The sequence below is a fragment of the Arvicanthis niloticus genome, chromosome 11 (genome assembly GCF_011762505.2).
Source record: "Arvicanthis niloticus isolate mArvNil1 chromosome 11, mArvNil1.pat.X, whole genome shotgun sequence".
NCBI classification, from domain to species: domain Eukaryota; kingdom Metazoa; phylum Chordata; class Mammalia; order Rodentia; family Muridae; genus Arvicanthis; species Arvicanthis niloticus.
In genome coordinates, this window is record NC_047668.1 from 37,387,204 (window position 1) to 37,412,650 (window position 25,447).

The following is a 25,447-nucleotide window of genomic DNA, read 5'->3' on the forward strand; positions in this document are numbered from 1 at the left end:
TCTTTAATAAATGGTAAAGCAGTATGTATACCCCCAAAAAAAAACTGTGTACAATAAAGTTTTAATTTAATACCAGCAAATGTCTGATTTATATGTTTGTCCTACATACATACCCAGGCTCATGTGAAAAGGTTGTGAATGGGAAGTTTGAGGACTGCTGGTCTAACCCACCAGACCCCTGACAGCAAGTTCCATGCATTCATGGGTGTGACAGGTGCTCCTCCAGCTAGCTGTACAGGAGCCTGTCTATCTTGCAGATAGGCTATGGACTAGCAATTCGTAAGGTAACTTCATCTGGTGGAATGATAAGGATATGTACTGGACAGTGGACACATGTGAAGTTATAGGAAAGGAAGAATTCATTAAGAGTGACCACCTAATGAGCAAATCTCATACACCAAATGCCAGTACTCACAACAGTAGAAACAATGCAGGATGGGGTGAGAGCTCAGAGCAGAGCCATGGCCACACCCAGCAAGACTACACACACTTAGAGGATGAAAGCTTAAGTTTTTATAATTAGAATCCACACCAGTGCAAAATGGAATACTATACTATGTGACTATTTAAAAGTTCATTACATACCTGAATGCCTCTGTGTACCCGTGTGCTGGGCACAGAATATCTATAGCTCCTATGCTGTCTGTTTCAAACGTCATCTAGGACTTGCTAGGTGCTGAATGCATTATGATGTAGATCAAACCACACTACAAAGGTGATGCCATATGTTTCAAAATTCCTTTATCTAAATGCAATGCATGGCTGCTAAGATAATGGTTTTAAAAGCAACCAGAATTTTCCATCTATTCATCTTTAGCAAGAAACAAACTTAGAACACACATGGAGTGATACAATGAATCTGTGGAAGAAGAATGGTCCCAGGATCTTGTCTGTGTTCTTCCTGTAATCTGTATAACAAATCTGTAGATCATGATTCTTCTAGAACAGGAGTTATCATCATTCAAAGACACAACTGGTTCTGGAATAGAGAGTAAGGCAAAGCCACGTGCCCTCAGGCAGTATCACACAGTGCTCTCCTGGTGACCCAGAGCTGATTGTGGGCTACACTTGGGCCTTGAAGCCTATATTGTCCTGCAGCCCCACTCCTGGACTTTGAAAGGATGCCTTACATCAAGACTTGTCCCTTCTGGCTATATGCTAGCAACACTGGGAAAGGCTACTCTGCCAATATGTAGGTCTACCTGGGAAGTATTCTGATCGAGATGAAGCCAGCACATAGGGTCCACAGGACCCCTGTGAGTAAGACCACCCCAGCAAGCAGCTGGTTAGTTGTATATTTCTGTTAAAGGTTCATCATCTTTAACTTACATATAAGTATCGGGGGCCTTCTAGATCTAGTACTTCTACTGCACTGAGCAGGCTGTGAGAGGACAGCAGCCTAACCCTGATCCATGCCCTTCTCCTCCCTATGCTGTCTGTATATATGTATTTCTTAGAGAGGCTAGGAAATGTCTCCCAGGTTATTGAGCCTCAGGTTAGAACTGTCACCCAAATTCAAAAGTGACAAACACTTGTACTTTCTCTGACTCTAGCAGCCCTGTGATAAATTGGAAACAACCAGGCAAGAGCCCTCAATCCCTCCACAACAGCACAGAGCAGAAGAAAACAGTGCCAATATCATAATAGATTCTAGTACTCCAGAAAATCTTAATTAATGTTAAAACAGAGAAGGAAATATTCCCCGCCCCCCAACACACACACACACACACACACACACACCAAAAAAAAAAAAACAAAAAAAAAACAAACAAAAAAAAAAAAAAACCTGAAATAGGCATTACATTATTGGCTTGCTCTAGAAGACAAAATTATTAGTTGGAATAAAACAAGCTGAGTTTCCACATTAAACAAAACAAGTTATTTTAAACCAATCATACCAAATGTCCACCTAAAGCATCAGCTTTCAAGCTCAAAGGAGCCACACTGCTCTTCCACAGTATGGCTCATTCCCTTTCCCAGGGGCCCTTTGTTCCTCTTCACTCCCTCAAAGAGCCTCCTTTGAACAATCATCATATCCAACCAACACTGTGAACTGGCATGTCTGCCAAAGGCTAACCCTCAGCAACATCTTTGCATCACCCCAGCCCTCCACATGCTTCCTCCACACTCCCAGGACCAGAAAATGGTCCAGAAGAAAAGAGGTCAATGAACGTTTGTCCAAAACACAGCTCTAGGTAGATTTGGGAAGTACTGGTAAAGGGCAGCAGTGAACGGGACACACTAGGAAGAAAAGGTTCTATGTAGATTAGAAATGTCCAGTGGACAGCCAGTCTCCTATCAGATACTAACATCAGAGGCCAGCATGGATGGGAACACAGAGAAGCCCTGCTTCACAGACTGACAGTCAGCCACAACTGCCCTGTGGCCTTGTGTGCATCCTAACCTGTATCTACTACTCTGTGCCTATCCATGTCCAAGACACATGAGCTAATGAGTGAGAGAAGGGTTGGGGGCTGTGTGACTCTTAAGCTGCAGGTGAAGACTTAGCTCTTAGATGTCAGCTACAGATGGAATCAGGCTTCTCAACCACACCTAGCCAGAATGAGACAGCACTGTTCACATCACACACTTCCTATGAGGCAGTACAGCAGAGCTCAGTGAACAGTAGGTGTCAGAAACCTCAGTGCCTCACTTCTAACAACAAATGAAGGATGCAGTCCCTTCTGTATCTGAGGCTTTGTGATGAGGTAGGTCTGGGATACTCGCGCCTACTACATTACTATGCCCAACTTCACAGTCAGCCTTGCTACATGGAAATCACAGGCTCTCCTACTTGTCCATGGTACAGCAAACATTTCTCAATGAAGCTAGTAGCAACTATTTATCCATTGCAGCTGTGCCTCAGCTCTGTCACTGCAGCAAAAGCACCCACAGATAATGTGAGCTTCTACCCACCTCACCTTACCCAGAGCACTGACACTTCAGTGCTGGCTCTACCCAGGGAATGGAGATGTGTGTGTGTGTGTGTGCGCACATATATGCACGCACATACACACACACACACACATATATGCACGCACATACACACACACACACACACACACACAGAGACACACATGTTCAAAACAAGCACATCCAAATACACAGCTATTTGTATAGAACAGTACTACTTCTTAGGTTTGGTCAAATCATCAAGGACAGGCATCCTGGCATTTTAGGTGCAATCTTATCCATCCATAAGATGTCACCCCAGCCTAGCAGTATCCATCCTAACAGCACAGGTAGGGGAATGGTCCAGGTAATAAAGACAAAAGACTCTGTTCTATAGGCTCAGCACCACCACCTATCCGAACCTGGCAATCTGGACCAACTGCCAAAGCACTCAGAGCCCAGGTAACAAACACAACAAATAGTTCAGACCACTCAGTTTCCAAAACACTCTTCAACAAAACTTCAAAGCCACATGATACTCAGTGAGCCAGGCTAGGGCACAGGGCACTCCAGTAAACTGGTGGCTCTGGCCAGATCACTGCACAAAGACTGTAAGAAATAGGCCCTCTCTATTTCAAGTCAGAAGCACTTAAATTTCTGCCATTTCTGAAATTCAACCATGTGAAACCTCAACCAAAACTTTTTACCTCTCAATTTTCCCATAAGCAAAATGAACGCCCTGGGTTACTACTGTCTTTTTAGGACACCTAAGGTCTGTTAAAACAACAGCTTTACCCTCAGCAAGTGCGTTTCCTATGACCCTTAGGCAGTGGTAGGGGTGTGGTCAACCTCTGGTCCTCTTCAGGCTCCCCCACATTGCCACCTACCACCTGCCACCCACCTGCATCAATGTATGCTCGCTCATTCTCTGAGGTTTTGTCATAACTAGTTCCTAAAAGGGCTTGAGAGCCTCATGGGACTCTCTCCCTGTGACCCTGAGGCCTTGCATGTCCCTGTTCCCACCCCCAGACACTCTTCCATGCCATTTTCTAACTAGCCCCCTAGAGATCACACTGAATGGGCTCCAGGGATCCCATTCAAATCATTTCTTGCCACTATCAATTTCCACCAAAAAAAAGAAAGGAAGGAAGGATAGAAGAAGGAAGGAAGAAAGGAAAGAGGAAGGAAGGAAAGAAGGAAGGAAGGAAGGAAGGAAGGAAGGAAGGAAAGAAGGAAGGAAGGAAGGAAAGAAGGAGAGGTAGGGAGGGAGGGAGGGAGGGAGGGAGGGAAGGAAGGAAGGAAGGAAGGAAGGAAGGAAGGAAGGAAGGAAGGAAGGAAAAGATAAATAAATCTGTCTTGGAAAGAGGAAAAACACTGAGGCCTGCTTTCACTTTGGAGGCTAGATCCACCAAGTCTGCTTAGGATAGTCTAGCTGGAGCCTGAGGTACAGATGAACCCTTTGGGGTTTGAGACTTTGTTTCCATGTGATAAGGTATATGACAACAGACATCCATCTCTTTTCCCATCCTCCTCTCATTAACAAGCACAGAGCTTTACCCATGAGCAAGCCACAGGATCTGTATGCTGGGACTTCCCAAACCAGGCCGCTAAACCTGAGAACCTTTTCCTCCTTCAACGGAGGTCAGACTGATCAGCAAGTGGAGGGTAATAGTTGGGAACTGACAAGGGGCCAGGACTATCACCGCCTAATAGACCAGAATTGTGTTAGAAACAAAACAACTTTTGAGAAGACACATCTGGTCTTGCAACATTGGTCTAACAGTTAGTTAAAAGTTCTTCCTCCCAATTCAGACTGACTAAATGTCGGATCAGGTGACAAACTGAGAGATACAATATAGACACAGTCACAGAGCCAAGGGAGGGGAAAATCGTGTATCTCCTCCGATGTTTGACTCCACCATTTTTATTACCCTAGGTCTCAGCTGTGGCAGGTGTTTTCATTAGAACACAGGGGAATAGTAACAAATAGGTCAAGAGGCCAGGAGGTGGGGCTGTACATTAATTAGGACGTGACAGGGCCACAGGAAGACTTGGGGAGAGGGAGCTGCCAGATGCAGTGAGGCAGAATGTAGAAGACTTTTTAATGGGACTCCTGAGCCTGCACACACTACAGCAAAATCTCCAGAGTGTAATGAACTCAAGACACTGCGTACAAAATACTCCCTGGGCAGCCTGAGGTTTCCAAGCCATTTGAAAGCCTCTCAGTACACAGCAAGAGAAACCACTTCCTGAACTCCTAGCTCTAGCGTGATGAGGACATCCCTGGCAGTACCTAATAGAAAGATCACAAGCCCCGCTGACTTCTACACTGGTGGCAGAGCACATACAAGGCCACTCTAAAGAAGACAGAGAGCTGAGTTTAAAAGCAGAAAACAGAATTTGAAACTAGATTGCTGAATCTTCCTCCTGAGTTGTTTGTAGAAGACTATCTCCCAAGCCAGTCACCCAGTGAGCGGCATGTGCTATTGCAGGGTGACCTGCAGCTACACAGCTTCACGCTGCTGCTCCAAATTCAACAGCAGCCTTACCACCCACCCACCTTTGTACTGGCACTAGCTTCTCTTCACTCTACTTCTCAGCTCCCAGGAAGCCTACTGTACTCAGCATCATAGACACTAGAGGGATTCCCAGGCCTTGGCTGTGTCACTCTCCAGTCTTCTCTGAGTACCCTTCCTGGTTGACTCTTCCCACCACCGTCCAGCCCACCATGCCCCGGCACCATGTCCCTGCACCAAGGTCACTCTGGTGAACAGCTGTCTGCTGCCTGCCTTCCCCACACAATTTCAAGGGAGGCCAGGACTTCAGACTGGCTGGCCTACAGATGTTCCAATGTGGCAGTGTCCATAGCACAATGAACAGAAAGCAGGCCAGACTTAATAGCCAAAGTAAGATAGGAGGGAGGCTCTGAGGATCCACAGCAAAGGACTTAGGCCCTATAACCCAGCTCCTTCCCCCGGGGAATGCTATGCATGAAGAAAGGCTCAGTCAGTCTGGCTGCTGTCAGCCTCATCACAATTTTATAGAAGGCAGATGTGGGGATCTTACAAAGCCTGCTGTTGAATATACTTTTTACTTTCAGCAACAATCCGTAAAATATGAGCCCGAGAACTGTGGAGCACCATGGAGGGAGGCGATAGAGGGAAGGGGGCAGAGGTAGGTTACAGAGAAAGGGATGGCGTGGTCCTCACAAGCCAGAGCCTTGAGTCTGCAGGAGCCCACTGTAGATGAGCCATCCAAGAGAGGGCTAACCCCTTGCCTGGGTTACAGAGATAGAGAGCCAACAAGCCAGAGTAAAGCTCATATGTGCCACCCTCTTGCACATTTCTGATGTGCACTAAAGACTTAGGCTTGATCACACTGATCTGGTATACGGCTTGATGTCAGGTGGGTGCCAAGGGGCCAAGCCGAGACCTTGGAGAGAAATGGGAGATAATGTACTCCTGATGGGGTAGGGAGATGAGGAAAAGGCAGACCTTGCTAGCATGTATAACCCTGGGGTCTCAATTATCAGGTGCCACTGCAAGAGCTTGAGCGGTCCCCATCCACAGCTCCAAGGAGGGCATCCTGCCTATCCCTGGTGCACACAGTCCCACTCTCCGCCAGCCCAGGAGGCCTCAGCAGGAGCACTGAACAGAGTCAGTATTTCATCTGCACTGCGTGCTGTCAGCTCCTGCGGATCTAATTTCCCGAGGATGTAGTGCTGACATGATCTACGCTCTTCCTGACATTTCACCTTCCTCTGCTGAAAAATTCATGCTGGTCCTCATGTGGGACACTCTTGACCAAGTAAAAGGCAGGAGATGGTGCTGGCCACCCTCACTCATATCTGCTGCCACGTGCTGCCCTTTTGCAGCCATGGATGGATCTCAGTAAGTCGTCGTTTACAGACTTTATCGCTTCTAATTTACCAACCATCTGCCACAGTTCTCTGAATAGTTGTTGATTTGAAGGACATAATCCATCTTTTGGTCTTCCTGAAGTCCAGTTGTTGAGATTCCCTAGCTTCACAGTATTCCCTATTCTATTTCTGCCACTGTGTCTGCTGAGACAAGGGTCCAGAGTGACAGGCAGAAGAGCCTGAGGAGGAGGACTAAGCATATTTATTATTCAGAGTGGGGACTTGTCTTGGTTGTCTTGGGCTTGCTGTTTCTATTCCTGAACCTTTCCTGTCCCTCACCAGTCCCCTGGAAACAAGCCTGATCCCAAAGGCACTGGTTCTGTGTTCTGATGAGGTCACTATGATGACCTTCAACACCCATACTGCCTGCCCTGGGTCACCTGACCAGGCCCAGGCTCACATTGTGAAAGCCTCCAACCCTGCACTGCCTGCCCTAGCTCCCCTCACACTATCTCGACTTATAATGCCCTGGAGGCCCAACCTGAGGTGCTCACCAAACTGCCAGTCAACCTCCTCCTATCCACAGGACCAGCGCAAAGTCTGTCACTCACTCACAACGTCCCTGGAAAGTTGTCCAACCATGTCCACACCACTTCCAGCTGGATGACAGGAACGTATACACCTCCACATCATTTCCCACCATCCCCACATCTTCACTACCACCATCACCTCTCACCATCCTTAACTCTATCCCTGCCATCATCATCACCACCACCATCCCTACAAACACCAGTACTCCACCATCACCGGCTACCACCATCATCTACCATCATCATCTACCATCATCATCTACCATCATCAACTACCACCACCATCCTCTCATTACCCCACCATCATCACCACTGATTCTACCCAGCCCTCACCATCTCACCCTCACCCTATAACCACCATTTATACCATCACTCCCACCCCACTCTCAACACACTTCAAACTAAGAATAAGGCCAAGCACAATGTAAACTCACAGATGACAATCATACCTCATTTTTCAGACTCATAAACAAAGGCATGAGTCAAATGCACGATTCAGCCAACAATGTACTCTGAATATAAAAGTGGTCCCATAAGTTTATAATAGAACTGAAGAGTTTCTGCCACCTAGTGATTACTATTGCCACCATAATGTCACAACAAGATATACATTTGCAGTGGTACTGGTGTGAATGAAGCCACTGAAAGGCCAGTCTATAAACATCACAGCACACAAACCCATGTATAGTGCACAGCATGGTTAACCATCAATTGTGGTATTGGATTCTGTATGTACTCTACTCGATTTCTACTGTTATTTTTTAGTGTGTTCCTTCTCTTTTTTTTTTTTTTTTTTTCCTTAAAATTCAGAGCCAACTTTAGAGCTGTGGGGTTTTTGCTTTGTTTTTATATACCTGTAATCCCAGAACCCAGGAGGCTGAAGCAAGAAGATCCTGAGTTTGAAACTAGCCTGGCTTTGGCCAGGGCTATATAAGTTAGTTCTGTTCCAGGACACCATGACCTACCTAAGGAGATCCTGCCTCAAACAAACATAGACAGAACAAAACAAAAATAAACAAAAATCCCAAATCAGCATGCAGAGTTCTACTAGCAACAGACTTGCCTCCTTGGTATTCTGAGGTCTCTCTTTGTATTAGGAGTCATGACCCTCACCACCCAGGTCTGTGTATGTGAGCTCTATGCCCTTTGTGCAGAGAGGCAGCCCAAGCTTCACGTTTCTCAGAGTACATCCCACCTACTTGAAATATCTGCTGTTCTGAACTGAATCTGACTTCTCACAGCTAAGGCATGCACAGACATCCCTTCCTCAAGCTAACCGTTCTTCAGTTTCAAGCTTTTCTGTCTTAATTGGGGTTTCCTTTTCACAAGAAAGTCTTTTAATAATTGTTTTCTCCCTCAAGAGCTATTACAGAAATAATTTCAAGCCAAAGACCACAGAGAAAGCTTCACAGCAGACAGTGGCTGCTCAGCCAGGCTCCTTTACTCTAGAGTCCACTTTACCAATGAGGCGACACCTCTTCTCATCACAACACCTTGCCATACCCAAGAGAGACCCAACAGTGAGCAGCTCAAAATGCCCCTAGTAAAACAGAGTGTGGCCTGCAAGATGTCACTTCTAATCAGAAACACAAGGCAGAATGTGTACAACCTGGGGGCCCATGTGTGCTTTGCATGGGGTGTGGCTCCTGGAACCACAGGAGTGCAGACAAGGTGATAGGCGGGCCGCCTCACAGCTGGTGTGAGAGCCTAATGGCGACAGAAGGCCCTTCCCAAATCTCCCCATAAATAAAAAAGACATTATGGCTGTTACAGATGTACATATGTTAAAGCCCCAAATCCCAGGAGACCATGTATGGAGACAGGCTTCTAGGAAAGAATTAAGGTTAAAGAAGGCCACAGGGTAGGGCTGTGATCTGACATGACTGGTGTCCTTATAAAAGACAGGCAAAAGAGAATACAGAGGCAAACCACTGAACACACAAGCCACAGAGAAGGCCATGGGAGACATGAAGTGCTAGACAGTCCTCTTGGACTTGCAACCTGCAGACCCATCAGGGAGTAAGCCTCTGTTGGTTAACCCCATCCATGGAGGGCTGCTATACAGCAGAGAGGATCAGCACCTTTGTGAAGGGTACACAACACTTGGCGCAAGGAACCACCTCAAGGCCACCTTCCCAATGCAATCCAGGCCTCCAAAACCAGAGAGACTGCATACTCCTACTCTGTATCTCCAAAGCAGAACTGCAGATGCTTCAGGAGAGGTGAGGGCCAAGGACAGAGAACAAATACCAGGCTGTGGGCAAGCACAGCAAATGACCCATCTGGAGTGGAGGGAGGAAACCGGAGGAAACAGTCACAGTGTTTTTTATGGTCTTACTGGAAAAATTAATTCAGATTGGGTTTTGTCAAAGCACCCCCATGGGCTGAGACCAGGAGGAAGGACTATAAACAAAGCACACTGATAAATGGCAGAACACTGAGCTTTGAGGGGCGTCCGGGGTGCTCTGGGACCAGGCCTTATTTAACATCTTCATTAGTGATCTGGAAGGAGCAGTAAACAGCACATTAATTACACATCCAGATGACTCTGAATTTGGAGGTGCTGCAGAAAGTCAATGAGGACAGAGAAATGACGCAAACGGGACCCAGAGGCCTTTGCGAGGAGCATAGCTGGTATCCGGGGCTCAGACTCACATGAAAGAGAATAAGAGCACTGCGCTCTGAGTCAGCATCCACTGTCCAGGTAGCAATGGCTGGGAGGACGCAGTCAAGTCCTCCCCACATACAACTAAACAGTACAAACAACAGCACTTAAACAAATGCTGCGGTCAAAGTCGCCCTGACTGTCACACAAAGATTCAGGTCTCATGCAACACCTAATCCACAAGCTTGTGATTCTCACTCAGCTGAGTTCACTCTGATGACAGGTGCCAAGGTGGACACACAGTAAGAGAATAATTAGGACTCTTTGAACTTAGAAAGACAATACTTGAGACCCTAGAACTTTATTCCATTCTAAAGATATAAAAATGCCTTTGAAGTAAATTCCTTTACTTTTAATGCCTTTGTTTGAACTCATAACCTGTGAACTCCAATATGTAAAAGTTACCACAAACAAAAGAGGAAGTGACAGTTACAGCTCAATTCCACAGGACAAAAAACCAGTAAGAAACACAACGTGTATTTACAAAATGTGCGTGCTAGAAGCAAGTCATTGAGGCCTGTGCCATTGTGCCAAACGCTATTCTCCTGGAACAACAAATTCAGAAGGGTCAAAATCCCAAACATACTGCTCTGGAAAAAAATTATAAAATTACTTTTTAGAAGACATTTATTTACATGTTAAAAGGGTTTTATTGGTAGCAAAGGAAAACATGCAGAATATGACATCAGCTACATTATGACAATAAAGTCACATATTTGTGCAAAGCATAAACTCTCTGGGATAACAGCAGTGACAAGTGAGAAAGAAATGGCAAAAAGGGAAAAGCTGGTGACTATGCACACAGCTGTGCAACAACAGACACCATGAAAGCCACGACACGCAAGCTCTGTCCTCAGAGGAAACAGACAAACTACACACAGTGAGTCTCCTTTCACAAATGCACATGTCAAAGTGTCGTACACACAGGGCACACAGCACACAGGGCACACAGGGCACACAGGACACACAGGGCACACAGGACACACAGGGCACACAGGACACACAGGGCACACAGGACACACAGGGCACACAGGACACACAGGGCACACAGGGCACACAGGGCACACAGGGCACACAGGACACACAGGGCACACAGGACACACAGGGCACACAGGACACACAGGGCACACAGGACACACGGGGCACACAGGGCACACGGGGCACACGGGGCACACAGGACACACGGGGCACACAGGGCACACAGGACACACAGGGCACACAGGGCACACAGGACACACGGGGCACACAGGACACACGGGGCACACAGGGCACACAGGACACACGGGGCACACAGGGCACACAGGACACACGGGGCACACAGGGCACACAGGGCACACAGGGCACACAGGACACACAGGGCACACAGGACACACGGGGCACACAGGGCACACAGGACACACAGGGCACACAGGACACACAGGGCACACAGGACACACGGGGCACACAGGGCACACAGGGCACACAGGCACACAGGACACACAGGCACACAGGACACACAGGCACACAGGACACACCGGGCACACAGGGCACACGGGGCACACAGTGCACACAGGGCACACAGGACACACAGGCACACAGGACACACAGGCACACAGGACACACAGGCACACAGGACACACGGGGCACACAGGGCACACGGGGCACACAGTGCACACAGGGCACACAGGGCACACAGGACACACAGGACACACAGGACACACAGGACACACAGGCACACAGGACACACAGGCACACAGGACACACAGGACACACAGGCACACAGGACACACAGGCACACAGGACACACAGGCACACAGGACACACGGGGCACACAGGGCACACAGGACACACAGGGCACACAGGGCACACAGGGCACACAGGGCACACGGGGCACACAGTGCACACAGGGCACACAGGGCACACAGGACACACAGGACACACAGGACACACAGGACACACAGGCACACAGCAATGCTGCACAGTGAACCTTTCTGAGTCAGACATACTCAAACAAGTATAAAGCAAGTGAGAGCTGTCTTAAAGGTCCTCGTAGCACCTCGTCACTGTGAGGCTTCCTTGGGTGTAAAATAAGAATGATGGAGCCGGGCAGTGGTGGCACACACCTTTAATCCCAGCACTTGGGAGGCAGAGGCAGGCGGATTTCTGAGTTCGAGGTCAGCCTGGTCTACAGAGTGAGTTCCAGGACAGACAGGACTACACTGAGAAACCCTGACTCGAAAAAACAAAAACAAAACAAAACAAAACAAAAACAAAAACAAAAAAAGAATGATAGAAAGATGAAAGCCATGTGACTTGTCCAGGCAGCCATGAGCCGAACCCCGAGTATCCAGACACTCCTGCTCACCCTCTGAGCCTCTCCAAGCTGCTTCAGTCAGACCACTCTGTGGTCTTCCGGCCTTCACCACACAATGCTGTCCACTCTAGGTGGGGCCATAGATCCACTGAGACAGACTTTAGCTCCACTGTCTGTCCACATACATCAGAGACTCGGAACTGAGCTAGAGATAGGGAATGTACTTCTTTATGCGATGTTTATCACTATTGATTAAAACAGGCAGCATTGAAACTTTAAAGAATAAAATTTAGGCTATGCATACCCAAAAGGAGGCATCCTCCAATTAACATAATAAATGATTCCCAAAATCACAAGCACAGAAACCTGGGTGAGTTGACATGGTGTGGACGTCTCATCTCTCAGCACAACAAAGTAATGTCAATGAATCAATACTATACAAACTCCAAACCAAAAGAAGTCTAAGAGCTCAACCAATGTGACATTTGCTTACCACAGAAAAACTAAGACTCATTAGATAAGGTAATGAAATTCATGCTAATTCACTTAGGGATTCGCTGCACATTAAGAGAGTGGCTCAAAGTCTTCATCATCTAGTGATGTCACCACACAACATATTAATTATGTGAGTACTGGTGCTGGTCTGAGAGAGCATGCCACATACAACTACACGCTCTCGCGATAATTAACTGTTACTGGTTTATGTATACTACACTAAACTCTGATCTATTTACAAAAGAAACAAATATAGTGTTAAACAACCTATCATGTTAGTGAGCAGAAGCATTTTGATTGCACCACTCTTTCTTGAGCTAGATTTACCCTTAAGTTTTTCTGTATTTGGCTCTAATAGAAGCAGGCTATAAGACACACACATGCCCTGTAGCCTGATGTCATACCATCTAAGGTATGTATGCACTCTCTGTGATGCTATGACAAAAATTACCTAGCTACAAAATACTCAGAATGTGCTCGTGTTATTAAGTAACATGCCGCATTTAAGTTTAACCTTAACTACAAAATGTTTCATTTCAAAATATACTGTTGTGTGAAAACTTGTATGAAATTGCAGACAAGGTCTGGCAGTGCTGAGACACTCACATTCAACATCTGAGGAAGGCAGGGGTTCTGAAAAGAAGGCTGCCACCAACAGGCTAATAGGAAGGGTGCCTGGGAGCCCCAGCATGTGAAGAGCCCCAAGGGTCTCCAGAGTGACAGGTTCTCAGCAGTAAGCTACTGATTCTTCTCTCTTTTTCAAAGAAGTCTTTCTTGGCCCAAGATCATGAGAAAAGCTAGCCCGGTCGTTTCCAAGTATATGCTACCTTAAAACAAAGTTGGTATTCAGTCTTAATATCTGCTCAGCAAGCAGTAAGCAAAGACAGAAGCCGGTGAGCTTCAGAGATATGCAGCAGGGCCCCCGCGTGCAGCCAGGCATCCTCTGGTCCCACATTTAATTAGCATCCCCTCGACAGTGATCCTCATGGACTCTAATTGTTCTCCCTACCTCTCCCGCGCACCATTCTCAAAGGACTCTTGATCATTTCATCTAAGAATTCTGGTTTTATAAAGAGAAGCCTTAAGATACTCTCTACCCAGGAAACCCTTCTTCTCTTAGCTCATTTTCACCAAGCAATCATTTAAATTGAAAATGTAATTCTTTTCTAATGTGGCACAGAAATAAAGAAGAAACAGTGGCTTTTAACAGGCAGTTGTACCTTGACCCATGGATGTGGCCATTACTGTAATCAGAGCACTTAGGGTACTGAGGCCAGCAGGGTACCATGGACCACCTGCCTTAGCAACTCCATGCTACAGATAAACTGAGTCAGGGAGACTCAAGCAGGAGAGCCCCTGGGATGTCTCTCCATGCTCCTCTGAAGAAGCTGCATGTCAAGAAGACACAGATGCAATAAGCATGGGTTAACCTCCAGCATTGTAGGAGCCCACATTTCATGGATCCACACACAAGTTTAAGTAATAGCAGTTGCTCTGAAAAACCATTTCACAGCCTCTGACCCACAGAGTGGACAGTTACCCTTACCTCATGAGAAGATGCAGCATTCAAACCATACGAAGCAACTGGCATTGCTGCCAGCCACATCTGTCTGCCCCTCTGGACCACATGCTCTAGAACTATGTACTGGGACTGTGTGTCCTCCTCTCTCTATCCTAGACACTTCAGCTATACTTTCCTCACAGACCTGTCACAGGGCTCAATAATCCTCTCATTGCTTAAAATCAACAGAGTTGACATTAGAAAAAGATATAACAGATCTACCCTATGGATCTTGCCCCCACTCTGCAGCTGCCCCAAGAGTTCTGTGCCCACCTTTTAGAAGTTCCTGCTACCATCACAGAAAGGATACATGAATAAGGTGTGCACATGGTGACCTAGAGGGCAAAGGTACCCCACACTCCAGGTTCTGGCCAGTCCATCTATCATATTCTAGCCATCCCAAGTACTAATGGTCCCCTAGTTCTGAGGAACCACCTATGAATTCCTGTGGTTTAAGAGTTAGGAATTAAATTCTCTACAGATCTGTGCCAACCCCGTGAATGCACACTGTCCACAAGAGCACAGATGACAAGAGTTAATCCAATCTGAGACACGTCTTCTATGCAAGGTCTGAGAGTCAGAGCACCCTTCTAGAAGGGTCAGAAGAAAAGGTTTCAGGAATGGCATGTGGCCATTCAGAGCAGCAGTAAAGATTGAAGCCACCAGAACATATAATGTGGGGACCCTGTGATGGGCCACAAGCAAGGACACAGTGTCAAGACAATGGTGCCCTCTACTGACTGTTAGATCACTGCTACATGGGTATCAGCAAGAACAGCGTCAGCAGAGGCAGAACACACCACACACGCTTGTGTCGATGGTATGGGTGCATAGATGTAAAAAAAACACCATAAACATGCATACTACACACAGTACACACATGGACAGTATGAATACACACAATACACTATAATTCAGAAAAATAAAAATGTTTTAAAGCAGGACGGTTAGGGCTGGAGCTAGGGCTCAGCAGCTAAGAGAGCACTCGCTGCTCTTTCAAAGCACTGGAGTTCAGTTCCCACCTACCTTGGCAGCTCAGAACTGCATGGAACCCCAGCTCTAGAGGCTCCAGTGTCCTCTTCTGGTTTCTGAGGACACTCACACACATATGGCAGACATTCAGAGACACACACATGTACACATACAGATAAAATCTTAAATAAACACATAAAACAGCAAAGTCTTTCTTTTCACTGGCATATGTGCTTTCCTTCTCCCATGAACTATATGAAAACCTTGTAAGTGAACATGAACCTTGTAAATGAACATAAGGCCGGGTTTCTTTATCTTATTCAAGCTCTTGCCCCTGTACAAGAGTGAAAAGTGGCACTCAGCAGGAGTCCAACCTGTGAGACACTGGGGCATTTCTTTGCCTTTCCTCCCAAGAACTAAGAAAGGTTTGTCATTTGCACTGCCAGCCCATTCTATTACACACATCTATACCTTGACAGTATATGTGTAGCCATCAAGATGCCACCATTCTCAGACTTCCAGTGACTGTGGAGAGTCTGCATGTAATTAAGACATACCCTGGGCACTGCTGTTGACAGTAATGTCCACACTAAAATTCTTACACAAGGGCACACCCCTCTAAGTGCATTCCATGTCTAACTCTCTTCTTAGAGGCTCCCTTCCCATGGTTCTCTCACATCTTCTCAGTAAGATCCACTAAAAATTTAGCACACAAGTGAAAGGGGACACAGACACTGACCTGAGGACACAAACTGATAAAAAGTGGTCCCCAAAGCCTGCTGGCCTCAACCCATCAATCTACTTCCCAGACCTATCCTCCCAACCAGCTGTGCACTCTGAGACACATCTTGACAGTTTCAGCCTTGATTGAAACGTGCTGCCCATCCCACCATATCACATTGGAGAGCACAAGGGGTGAGCTTCTCTACAAATATACACACTAACAAATGATCACATGGAAACCTAGTAGTTCATGGGTAATCTGCATGTACAAAAAAAAAAAAAGACATAAGCATTCACTTGCAAAGTGCAGTAGGTAGTCCTCCCTGAGAAGGCTGTCTATATGCAGTCACACACGGCAGAGCTGTGACCTGTAAAGCAGAGGGTTTCTAGAGGCATCTGGAGAGAAGAGTTGGGCAGCTATCCCATGATGGCAACTGTCACCACAGATCATCTGAGTAGATTAGGTTCACCACAAAGCATGGCTTCAAAGAGCAAAGATCTAAGGAGCCTAAGATCACCAGCTCCTGCTGGTTGCCCTGAGAAGAGCTTAGCATTTTGAAAAACAGTCTTGCCTGCAGACCAAACCTGCCAACAGCATTCCTGAATTCAGACTTAAATGCTGTCAAACTGCCTCCTTCCTAGACACAGTGACAGATGAGAAAAATACTGAATGGTGGACCAGACTGCCTTCAACATTTAGTGGAAAGAGCTAGTCTCTCAAAGGTCCTTGAAAAGAACCAGCGTAACCTGAAGGAAGTGATGCACATGGCAACCAGTCAGCACTAAGACTTCCTCTTTACACCAATTTGCTGCTGTTGCTAACCACTGCCAGGTGAGTAGCTCAAATCACCATCAGCCCCATAAAGCCTGAGGAGCTGGTGACCCAAATGGAGAGTCAGAAAATCAGACATTCAGATCCAGAAGCCCTGGAAACTGAATTATACCACAATCAGGGCTCACAACAAGACTCCAAATCCACCTAATACTTACCAGGGGACTCAGCAGAATACCAACTAAGCCACCAGCATGTACTCTGGAGCCTGGGAACAGACAGTGCTGCCCCAAAACCCATCTCTTTAGTGGTGAGTATATGAAATTGTACAGTGGGTACTATGGAAGCAAACCCCTACAGTGGGGAGCTGCTCCAGATCCCAGCAATTGGGAAACTTAAGGAAGAAAGTTAAAAACAAATGTAGATAAACTCAAACGGTATCACTTCAACAGGTGCTAGTCTACATCAAGCGCCAAGGCCCCGGGGGAACTGAGAAGTGCTGACATGTTGGCAGAAATCACAGCAAGGCTGCCCCTGCCTTGGCCTGCAGTGTGAAGCTAGTCCCTCAACACTGGTCACCAACAGATGGGATACTGTGGAAATGTGAGGAGACAGCAATAAATTGAGTAAAGAGCTGTTGAGAGAGGGAACAATGGCCGGGCAGTGGTGGCGCACGCCTTTAATCCCAGCACTTGGGAGGCAGAGGCAGGTGGATTTCTGAGTCGAGGCCAGCCTGGTCTACAGAGTGAGTTCCAGGACAGCCAGGACTACACAGAGAAACCCTGTCTCGAAAAAAAAAAAAAAAAAAAAAAAAAAAAAAAAGAGAGAGAGAGAGAGAGAGAGAGAGAGAGAGAGAGAGAGAGAACAATGATGACTGGGAAGCTCATCTTTACACACCAAAAGCTAAGGAGACTGACCTCAGAACAGCCTGGAGAATGGCATGGAAGTGTGGCTAGGACAGTGAGTCTATGGAACACAGTGAACATATGGAGGACAGTGAGTCTATGGAGGACAGTGAGTCTATGGAGGACAGTGAGTCTATGGAGGACAGTGAGTCTATGGAGGACGGTGAGTCTATGGAGGACGGTGAGTCTATGGAGGACAGTGGGCCTAGGGAGGACAGTGGGCCTAGGGAGGACGGTGGGCCTAGGGAGGACGGTGAGCCTAGGGAGGACAGTGGGCCTAGGGAGGACAGTGGGCCTAGGGAGGACAGTGAGTATATGGAGAAAAGTGAGCCTATGGAGGACAGTGAGTCTATAGAGGACAGTGAGCCTAGGGAGGACAGTGAGCCTAGGGAGGACGGTGAGTCTATGGAGAAAAGTTAGTCGATGGAGGACAATGTGCCTGGGAATAGAGTGCACCTGGGAGGAAAGACGACCATAAGGTGAGAATAAAACCCAGAAGACCTTCACCCTGAGGACTCCAGACAGACACCCAGTGAACACTTGAGACCACAATGGACCATGGCTCCTGGCTGCCTTCCATCTGCTTTTTCTGGGTGGAATGCCTGACCACCACTGTGTATATGCGACAGGCAAGTTATCTGGTGTTCCAGGCCACCATCTGAAGAAACACTGCCCAAGGAGCTGTGCCGAATATACCATCAAAATAAGCTCTGCACCCACCACCTCAGTTGGTGCACCCTGGATAAACAGCAAGCCCTGTGGCTGAGCCTCTGAGGTCAAGAACTGGCTCTGCACACGGACCAGGACTCACCTTCATGCAACCAGCTGAATGCAGCAGGACCTGTCAAAGCTGAAGGTTCCAAAGCTCAGCTGACTTGTGTTCATCACAAAGATCACCCACCTGTCTAAATGTTACTTTTCTAAGACCACTGCCTTCACCCACAGAAACTTGGCTCTCTTCAAACATGAATGGCTACAATCTCCCTATTGATAGGTTATTTCTCCACCAATGAAATGAACCAATTCAAGTCAGATTAGATTATATTAAAGGCAGGCTTATTGGGAAGCTGCTCTTGGGCGAGTTTACTGGCCCCAAGAATTGAGGCCATGGGAGTCATGGGTGGTGGGATGGAAGAAAGATTGATGCACTCAGAAAAGAGAGAGAAAAGAGCAGGTGTTGGCATTTAGTCTAGGCTCTGCCCCACAGTTACCTGGCAACAGCCAGGTGTACCTGACTCACTATAAAAGGAGTTGCTTGCCCCCTCTTCTTTCTCTTGCCTTCTTGTTCTCCCTCTGTCCTCTTGACCTTTCCCCTCTCTCCCCATTCCCCTCCCCCATCTCTCTCCACATGCCAGGCTCTACTCCTCTACTCTCTCCCTCTCTCTGCCTTTCTCTGTCTCTACTACCCTCTCAACTCCCCTCTCCATCCCCTGAATAAATTTTTTTCTATGCTATTCTGTCGTGTGGCTGGTCCCTCAGGGAAAAGGGATGCCTCAGCATGGGCCCTCAGAGGCACCCCCTTTCCTCACACCTGACTGCACCTCCACAAAACATATTCTCTCTCTCCTTATCTTTTTATAAAACACACAGAAGGAGACAAGGAGAGAAGGGAGGGGTGCAAAATGTCTAGATTATATAGGGAAGGGCAACCCAGGCCCTGGGTATGCCAGGTAGAGACTGAGGGATTCTGAGAGACCCTGGAGGCCAGGTCTGCTTTGATATATATATAAAATATGCACTAAGGCAGGGAAATTCAATATAAATGTCTTAAACAAATGGAGTAACACCATGTAAAAAGCTAAAAGTAAGAGATGTATATCAGCAGGCATCTGTAACCAAGCATTTGGGAGGAAGGCAAGAAGGTCAGGAATTCAAAACCCACTTGAACTATATAGAAGTCCCTATCAAGGAGGGAATGAAGGAATGGAGGGAGGGAAGGAGGGAAGGAGGGAGGGAGGGAGGGAGGGAGGGAACAAAGAAGGAAGGAAGGGAGGGAGGGAGGGAGAGAGGGAGGGAGGAGGGAGGGAGGAGAAGGAAGGGAGGGAGGCAGAGAGGGAGGGAAGAAAGGAGAAAGGAGGGAGAAAGAAAAGTTTCAATTAATTATGGAAGGAAAAGACCTTTCATCAAACATTTTTTAATACCAGGAATAAGAGACTATATTTAAAAATAAAGACAGGTTGGCTTGAAGTGCAACAGAAACAAGTGAACATAGAGAATTCTATGGAGGCAGAGTCTAACCAAAAGGTTCTAGAAGTAGGCTTCCTGGGAGCCAACCATCAGAAAGTGATCCACTCTGTGACATGAGATGAGGTTTTCCCCTGAAACCACCATCAGGAAAATCACAAAGACAGAGCAAGGAAAACTGAAGGAGAAGTGAGGTCAGCTCACTAACTGTCTGATAGAAGTGTTGCAGGTCCCAGAGACTGGAGCACAAGGCTGGCAGGTAGAGGCCTGCCAGGCACATGGATACACAACTAACATGCATACACAACACCACTGCACATGGATACACAACTAACATGCATACACAACACCACTGCTGCCAGAGAGGACGACATGGCAGCTGATGACACTCTATGCCCTCAACATCAGACAGTAGGAAGGAGGCAAGTTGCTCCACCCCATGCCTGTGGTGGCATGGCTCCCACCAGAGCAAAGAACCTCCCACACACAGGAGCCCTCGGTGCAGTGCTCCTGGAACAGCAACCAACTCTGAAGCACAGACGTGCACTCCCAGTGTCACAGTGTGAACGGACAGCACCTAGGAGATGGCACCATCTTCTACACATAGACCCATTAGCAATATAAAACCACTCTCACATGACACCTCCAGCTGACACAGACACAACAATAAGCATGGCACTTACTTTTGTTGTAGCAGGTGGCCAGCACACCTTTATCTGCAGGGCTGGCACTGATGTGCCAGATCTCACCCGCTTGATGGAGGAGGACATTTTTATTTATAATGTTATTTTCATCATCAAAGTCTATGATGTGGATCTACAAATGCAAGCAAAGGACAATCAGCATCTCGGATGGTTTTCTTGGCACCTTAATAAGCACCATGACTATAAAGAACCGAGTGAAAACAAAATGACAGCTACACCTTTGAACAGTACACACCCCTGCAGCTTGGTTCTCACCAACCCTTTCCAGAAGGCAGAGTGGCAAGCCCCCTTGCAGTGCTTCCACAGCACCAAGCTGCAGAATGCTGCCAGCTGGTCTTCTTCAGTCTAAACTCCTAAGGTGCTAAAACCTCTACTCTCAAGAGGCTTGGGGGTAAGGACACGTTAGTGTTAACCTGCCAAATTCTCAGATCTGGTCTATAGTTGCAGGGACGACAGGAAGTGAAACAGTCCAAAGTGACCATGGGACTGCTGCCCAGTGAGGTCCAGAGAGACCATGGGGCTGCTGCCCAGTGAGGTCCAGACTGAACATGGGGCTGCTGCCCAGTGAGGTCCAGACTGAACATGAGGCTGCTGCTCACTAAGGGTGACCACGGAGGCCGCTGTCCAGTGGAGACCAGGTGAACTCTGCCTAGACCCTCTATGATGGGCAAGATTCTACTCAAGGGAACAGTGACTGAGATGGGATGAGACTGTATTTTAGCACATTTTTTGGTTTATTTAAAAATGAGGCCAACATATCAGCACCTACGACTCTACACTATTAATTATAACAGTGTTAAATTTAGGTCTCTAAGGGAGAAGGTTAACTATGCCATTTCCATGCTTTTCTGGAAAAAAAAATTAGAGAAACTGAAATGATTTTCACACTCATTCTCTCTGTTCTATCTTCAAGCCAGTAGAAAACACTTATTTTTAAAATACACATATTCTAAGAAAATAACGTGGATCTGCACAGATTTCTTCCAAGAAAGCGTTCCAGTGGCACTGATTACTGCAATGAAAGAGTCCAAGCCACCTCGATACCTGGGATGCGTTCAGCTAGTACTTGGCTGTGGTAGAAGCCCATGAAGCTATTTAGTATTTAGTACCTGGTAGACTATTTAGCAGCATGGAAAGTTGTCCATAATATAGATTTAAGGAGATAGACATTAAACATGACACCCATTCTTGTTTTAAAAAGTACAAGTGTCCCTGATCAAGTGGGAACAAAAGGACTCACTCATCCCAGAGGTGGGGGCCACAACCTTTGCCTTTGAATCTCTGTGCTTGCATTTTTAATGGTTTTTCTAACGACTAATATGTGTTACTTTTGCTACCAGAACAACATTAAAGTGTTTACATAATAGCTAACATGTTTATGTGGTCCAGCCTCAGAAGGCCCCTTGCTTAACCAGCATTCTCCCTCCTCTTCAGGAGACTTCTACACTTATCAGTGTGGAATTCTAAGATAGCCAGTGCCAGCCACATATAACGCTAACCAGGCCAGTTAGCACAAACAAACCCAACACACATAGGTACCCTTCCCTATGGAAGAGATTAGGACACAACCACCCTTTAAAACAGTGTCTGTGAGTGTCTCTCTACCCTCAGGCTCAGTTCAAGAGCAGATGAGAAATTTAAGGTAACAGAGACCAGACACAGTAAGGGTGCTGAAGGCTGCAGATACTGGACAAAACAACAAACCAAAAGTGGGTAGCATGTGTTCTCTCCCACCTCAATGCACACAAAAATTTTTAAATACAATAGAACTTTTTCAGCCATGCATGACAGCACATGCCTTTAATCCACAGCACTTGGGAGGTAGAAGCAGATAGCTCTTTGCGAGTTCACAGACAGTCTGGTCTAATAGCAAGTACTAAGCCAGCCAGGGCTATACAGTGAGGTCCTATCTCAAAAAGTTAAGAGTCAAAAGCAGGGTCCCCCAAGATGATTCGTAGATTTCACCACATCTGATGACCTGAATTTGACCCCTGGAACCTAGATGGGGGAGGAAAGCTTTGCCTCCTGTGGTTGTCCTCTGCCTTCCACACATATAATAAATAAATAAAATCAGAGTTGGAGAGATGGCTTGGTAAGGGAAGTGCTTGCCAAACAACCATGAGGACCTGAGTTCAGATCCCCAGAACCCACTAAAAAGCCAGGTATGACTACATGCATCTGTAACCCCAACACAGTGGAACCCCACAGTTGGCCAATGGGGAAAGTACAATAAGGGAATCCTGTCTCAATAGGGTGGAGGGTGATTAAAGATGATACCCAACGCCCACCCCTCCCTCTACAGGTACACACAGGTACAGCACCCACACCTACACCTACCAAAGGCTACCAAAGGCTTAAGAGTGCTAGGCTCCAGCGGTGTCCCCAGGGATCCTCACAACCAGTGCTGCCTTTCCCAGTCTTTCACAGAACTGCCCCAGCTGCACAATGTGACTCCTCCAGCCACTCACTAGTTCTCCTTGTCTGAAGCCCTCTGACTACGGCCAGCTCTCAACTCATAGTTCAGTGATAATGACAGCCCTCCTGGGCTAAGGCTGGACAAGGCTGGCCATTTTCATGGTCATGTCTCACTAATTTTCTCAATCCTAATTAAAGTCGGTGACACTAAAAACACTAGTCTGTTTTGTTCCAGCACATGAGTCAGAAAACCTGGGATGCAGCCTGGATTCTGACACTTCCTGGCTATTACCATAAGTGAGTCACTAAGACCTTCTGGGCTCTTACTTCAGCATTTATAAGTTTACAGAATTTGATTTCTAGATCTATTTAACTAAAGCCAGTTTTCATCTTTTGGCTATAAACTTAAATAAGAAATGGCACATTATTAAATACATTACAGTTTTCCAATGCTAATTAGGCATATTAGTATGTCTCCCTATGTACATGAATACCCTTGGGTCTACCCCAGGACATGAATCCCAAGGATACTGGGTATACAATCCCAGGAAAAGTAACCAGCATCAATCCTGGTTCCCACCTTGATGATAATAGACTCAAAATCTCAACCTGTAAGGCAGTCACAATTAAATGTTATCCTTTATAAGAGTTGAATTGGTCATGGTTTCTCTTCACAGCAATGGAAACCCTACGACAGTGACGCAAAGGCCTACGGAAAGCTCTAGGGAATTAGCTTCAAGTCCTCTAGCAGACAAATTCACAATGGGTTTTGAGCCAGACCTCCCTGATATCTAGCCCAACAAGCCCAAGGGATCCACTATGGCAAATCACAGAATGAGCTCCAGGCACAAGAGCCTGGATATTATCATTTCCATAGGAGAAACAAATATCAGATTTGATGGCCTAGAAATATAACAAATGTCAAAGAAAACCTAGAACATTATAAGATTTCCTTGTAAAATGAACAAATGTATTTTTTATATTAGAAATAAGCATGGGCACTAGAAGGACAGGTCAGTCATTAAGAGCATGTACTGCTCTTGCAAAAAAAACTGGACTTCTCAGGCTCTTGCACTCACAGGCACATACCCACACAGAGATGTATACACATATAAATAAATCCAAAACAATAAAAGAATTGTTGCCAAGATGTCTGACCTTCCTCAACATAAAGTCATCTGTGACAACTATTTAGTGACAGGGTGACAGGCATTAAACAGTTCTTAGTCCTCAGAAAATGCCCAGCATGTATCACAGTAGACAAGAATAAATCGGAGAAACGCAGACAGAGAAAAGAACCAATGCGAACTGTACAGTAGGAGCCTACACTGAAGGCACATATCCCAGAGAAGGGGTAGGAGCGGACGCAACAGCTGCTTCCAAGCTAGGGAAGAAGGAAGGGAGAGGGATCACATGGGCACAGCTGGGAAAGATCAGGCTCAGAAACCCTGGCAAGGACACTGAGAGTTTCCACATATCCTTTTTATGGTAGATTCAGAGACCACAAACACACATCTTTTTTGAAGAAACTATCTTGTATGTATGAGTGGTTTTTTTTCCTGAATGTGTTTCTGTATGTTTCTAGTACCCAAATCAGTCAGAAAAGGGTATCAGATTTCCTGGAATGAGAGCTACCCATGGTTGTGAGCTACCATATGGGTGCTGTGAACCAAACCCGTGTTCTCTGGAAGAGCACCCAGTGATCTAAAACTCTGAGCCATCTCTCCATATCTCTCACCCACTCACTTAAGAAAATTTTTCAATTGTACTTTGTCAGCCCCCTATTTATTCATTATATGTATGTGTCTGAGTGTGAGTTTGAGCATGTGAGCACAGAGAATGAATACTAGCCCATTAGGGTGATTGAACGGGGGGGCCGGGGAGAGCCTGAGTCACTATTCAAAATAAAATTTTTTTACTGTCCAACCTAACATTTGCACATTTTCATATTCTGACCACTTTTCCCGAGTACCATTGTAGTTAGTATTATTTATATACAAAGCTTTTCCTAAGTTTTAGATACAGAAATTGCAGGTTAAGTAACAGAAATGTTCACTTACAGAAGGTCTACCTAAAAATGACTGTGCCATTTTTAAACTCCTCAGCAGCATGCAAGAGTAACAGTTTCATTGTGCCTACCCAGCACCACTATTTGTCAATGGCTTTTAATGCTATTTCCTGTGTGAAAATATCAACTGGACAGAGGCCTTCTACCATGACTAACAAGGCCTTACAAACCTTTTCCCAGTGTCCAGGATAATGTAATTTTCATGATATTTGTAGTCTCTCTGTGAGATCCATAGAGCAGGCATGGTTATTTCTATTCTTATAATAAGGAAAATGAAGTCCAGCAAAGTTAATCCATTTGTTAAAGGTCATTCGATTAGTACTAAGCCACAAAGTGACTCCAGATCCTC

General features: G+C 46.3%; 1 protein-coding gene across 3 annotated transcripts in view; it reads right to left on the reverse strand.

Annotated features, from left to right (window-relative positions):
* The window catches only part of Eipr1 (EARP complex and GARP complex interacting protein 1), a 114,754-nt gene that overhangs the window by 78,143 nt on the left and 11,164 nt on the right, over nt 1–25,447 (reverse strand). The window contains exon 3 of one of the 3 annotated variants that reach the window (XM_034514625.2): nt 20,595–20,727. The exons of 1 other annotated variant lie outside the window; for it this stretch is intronic. In XM_034514625.2, coding sequence (XP_034370516.1) covers nt 20,595–20,727 — 133 coding nt within the window. Of the gene's footprint in view, nt 1–3,793; nt 3,815–20,594; nt 20,728–25,447 lie in introns of those variants that run through there. One more of the 3 variants, XM_076942044.1, reaches the window with a different exon arrangement.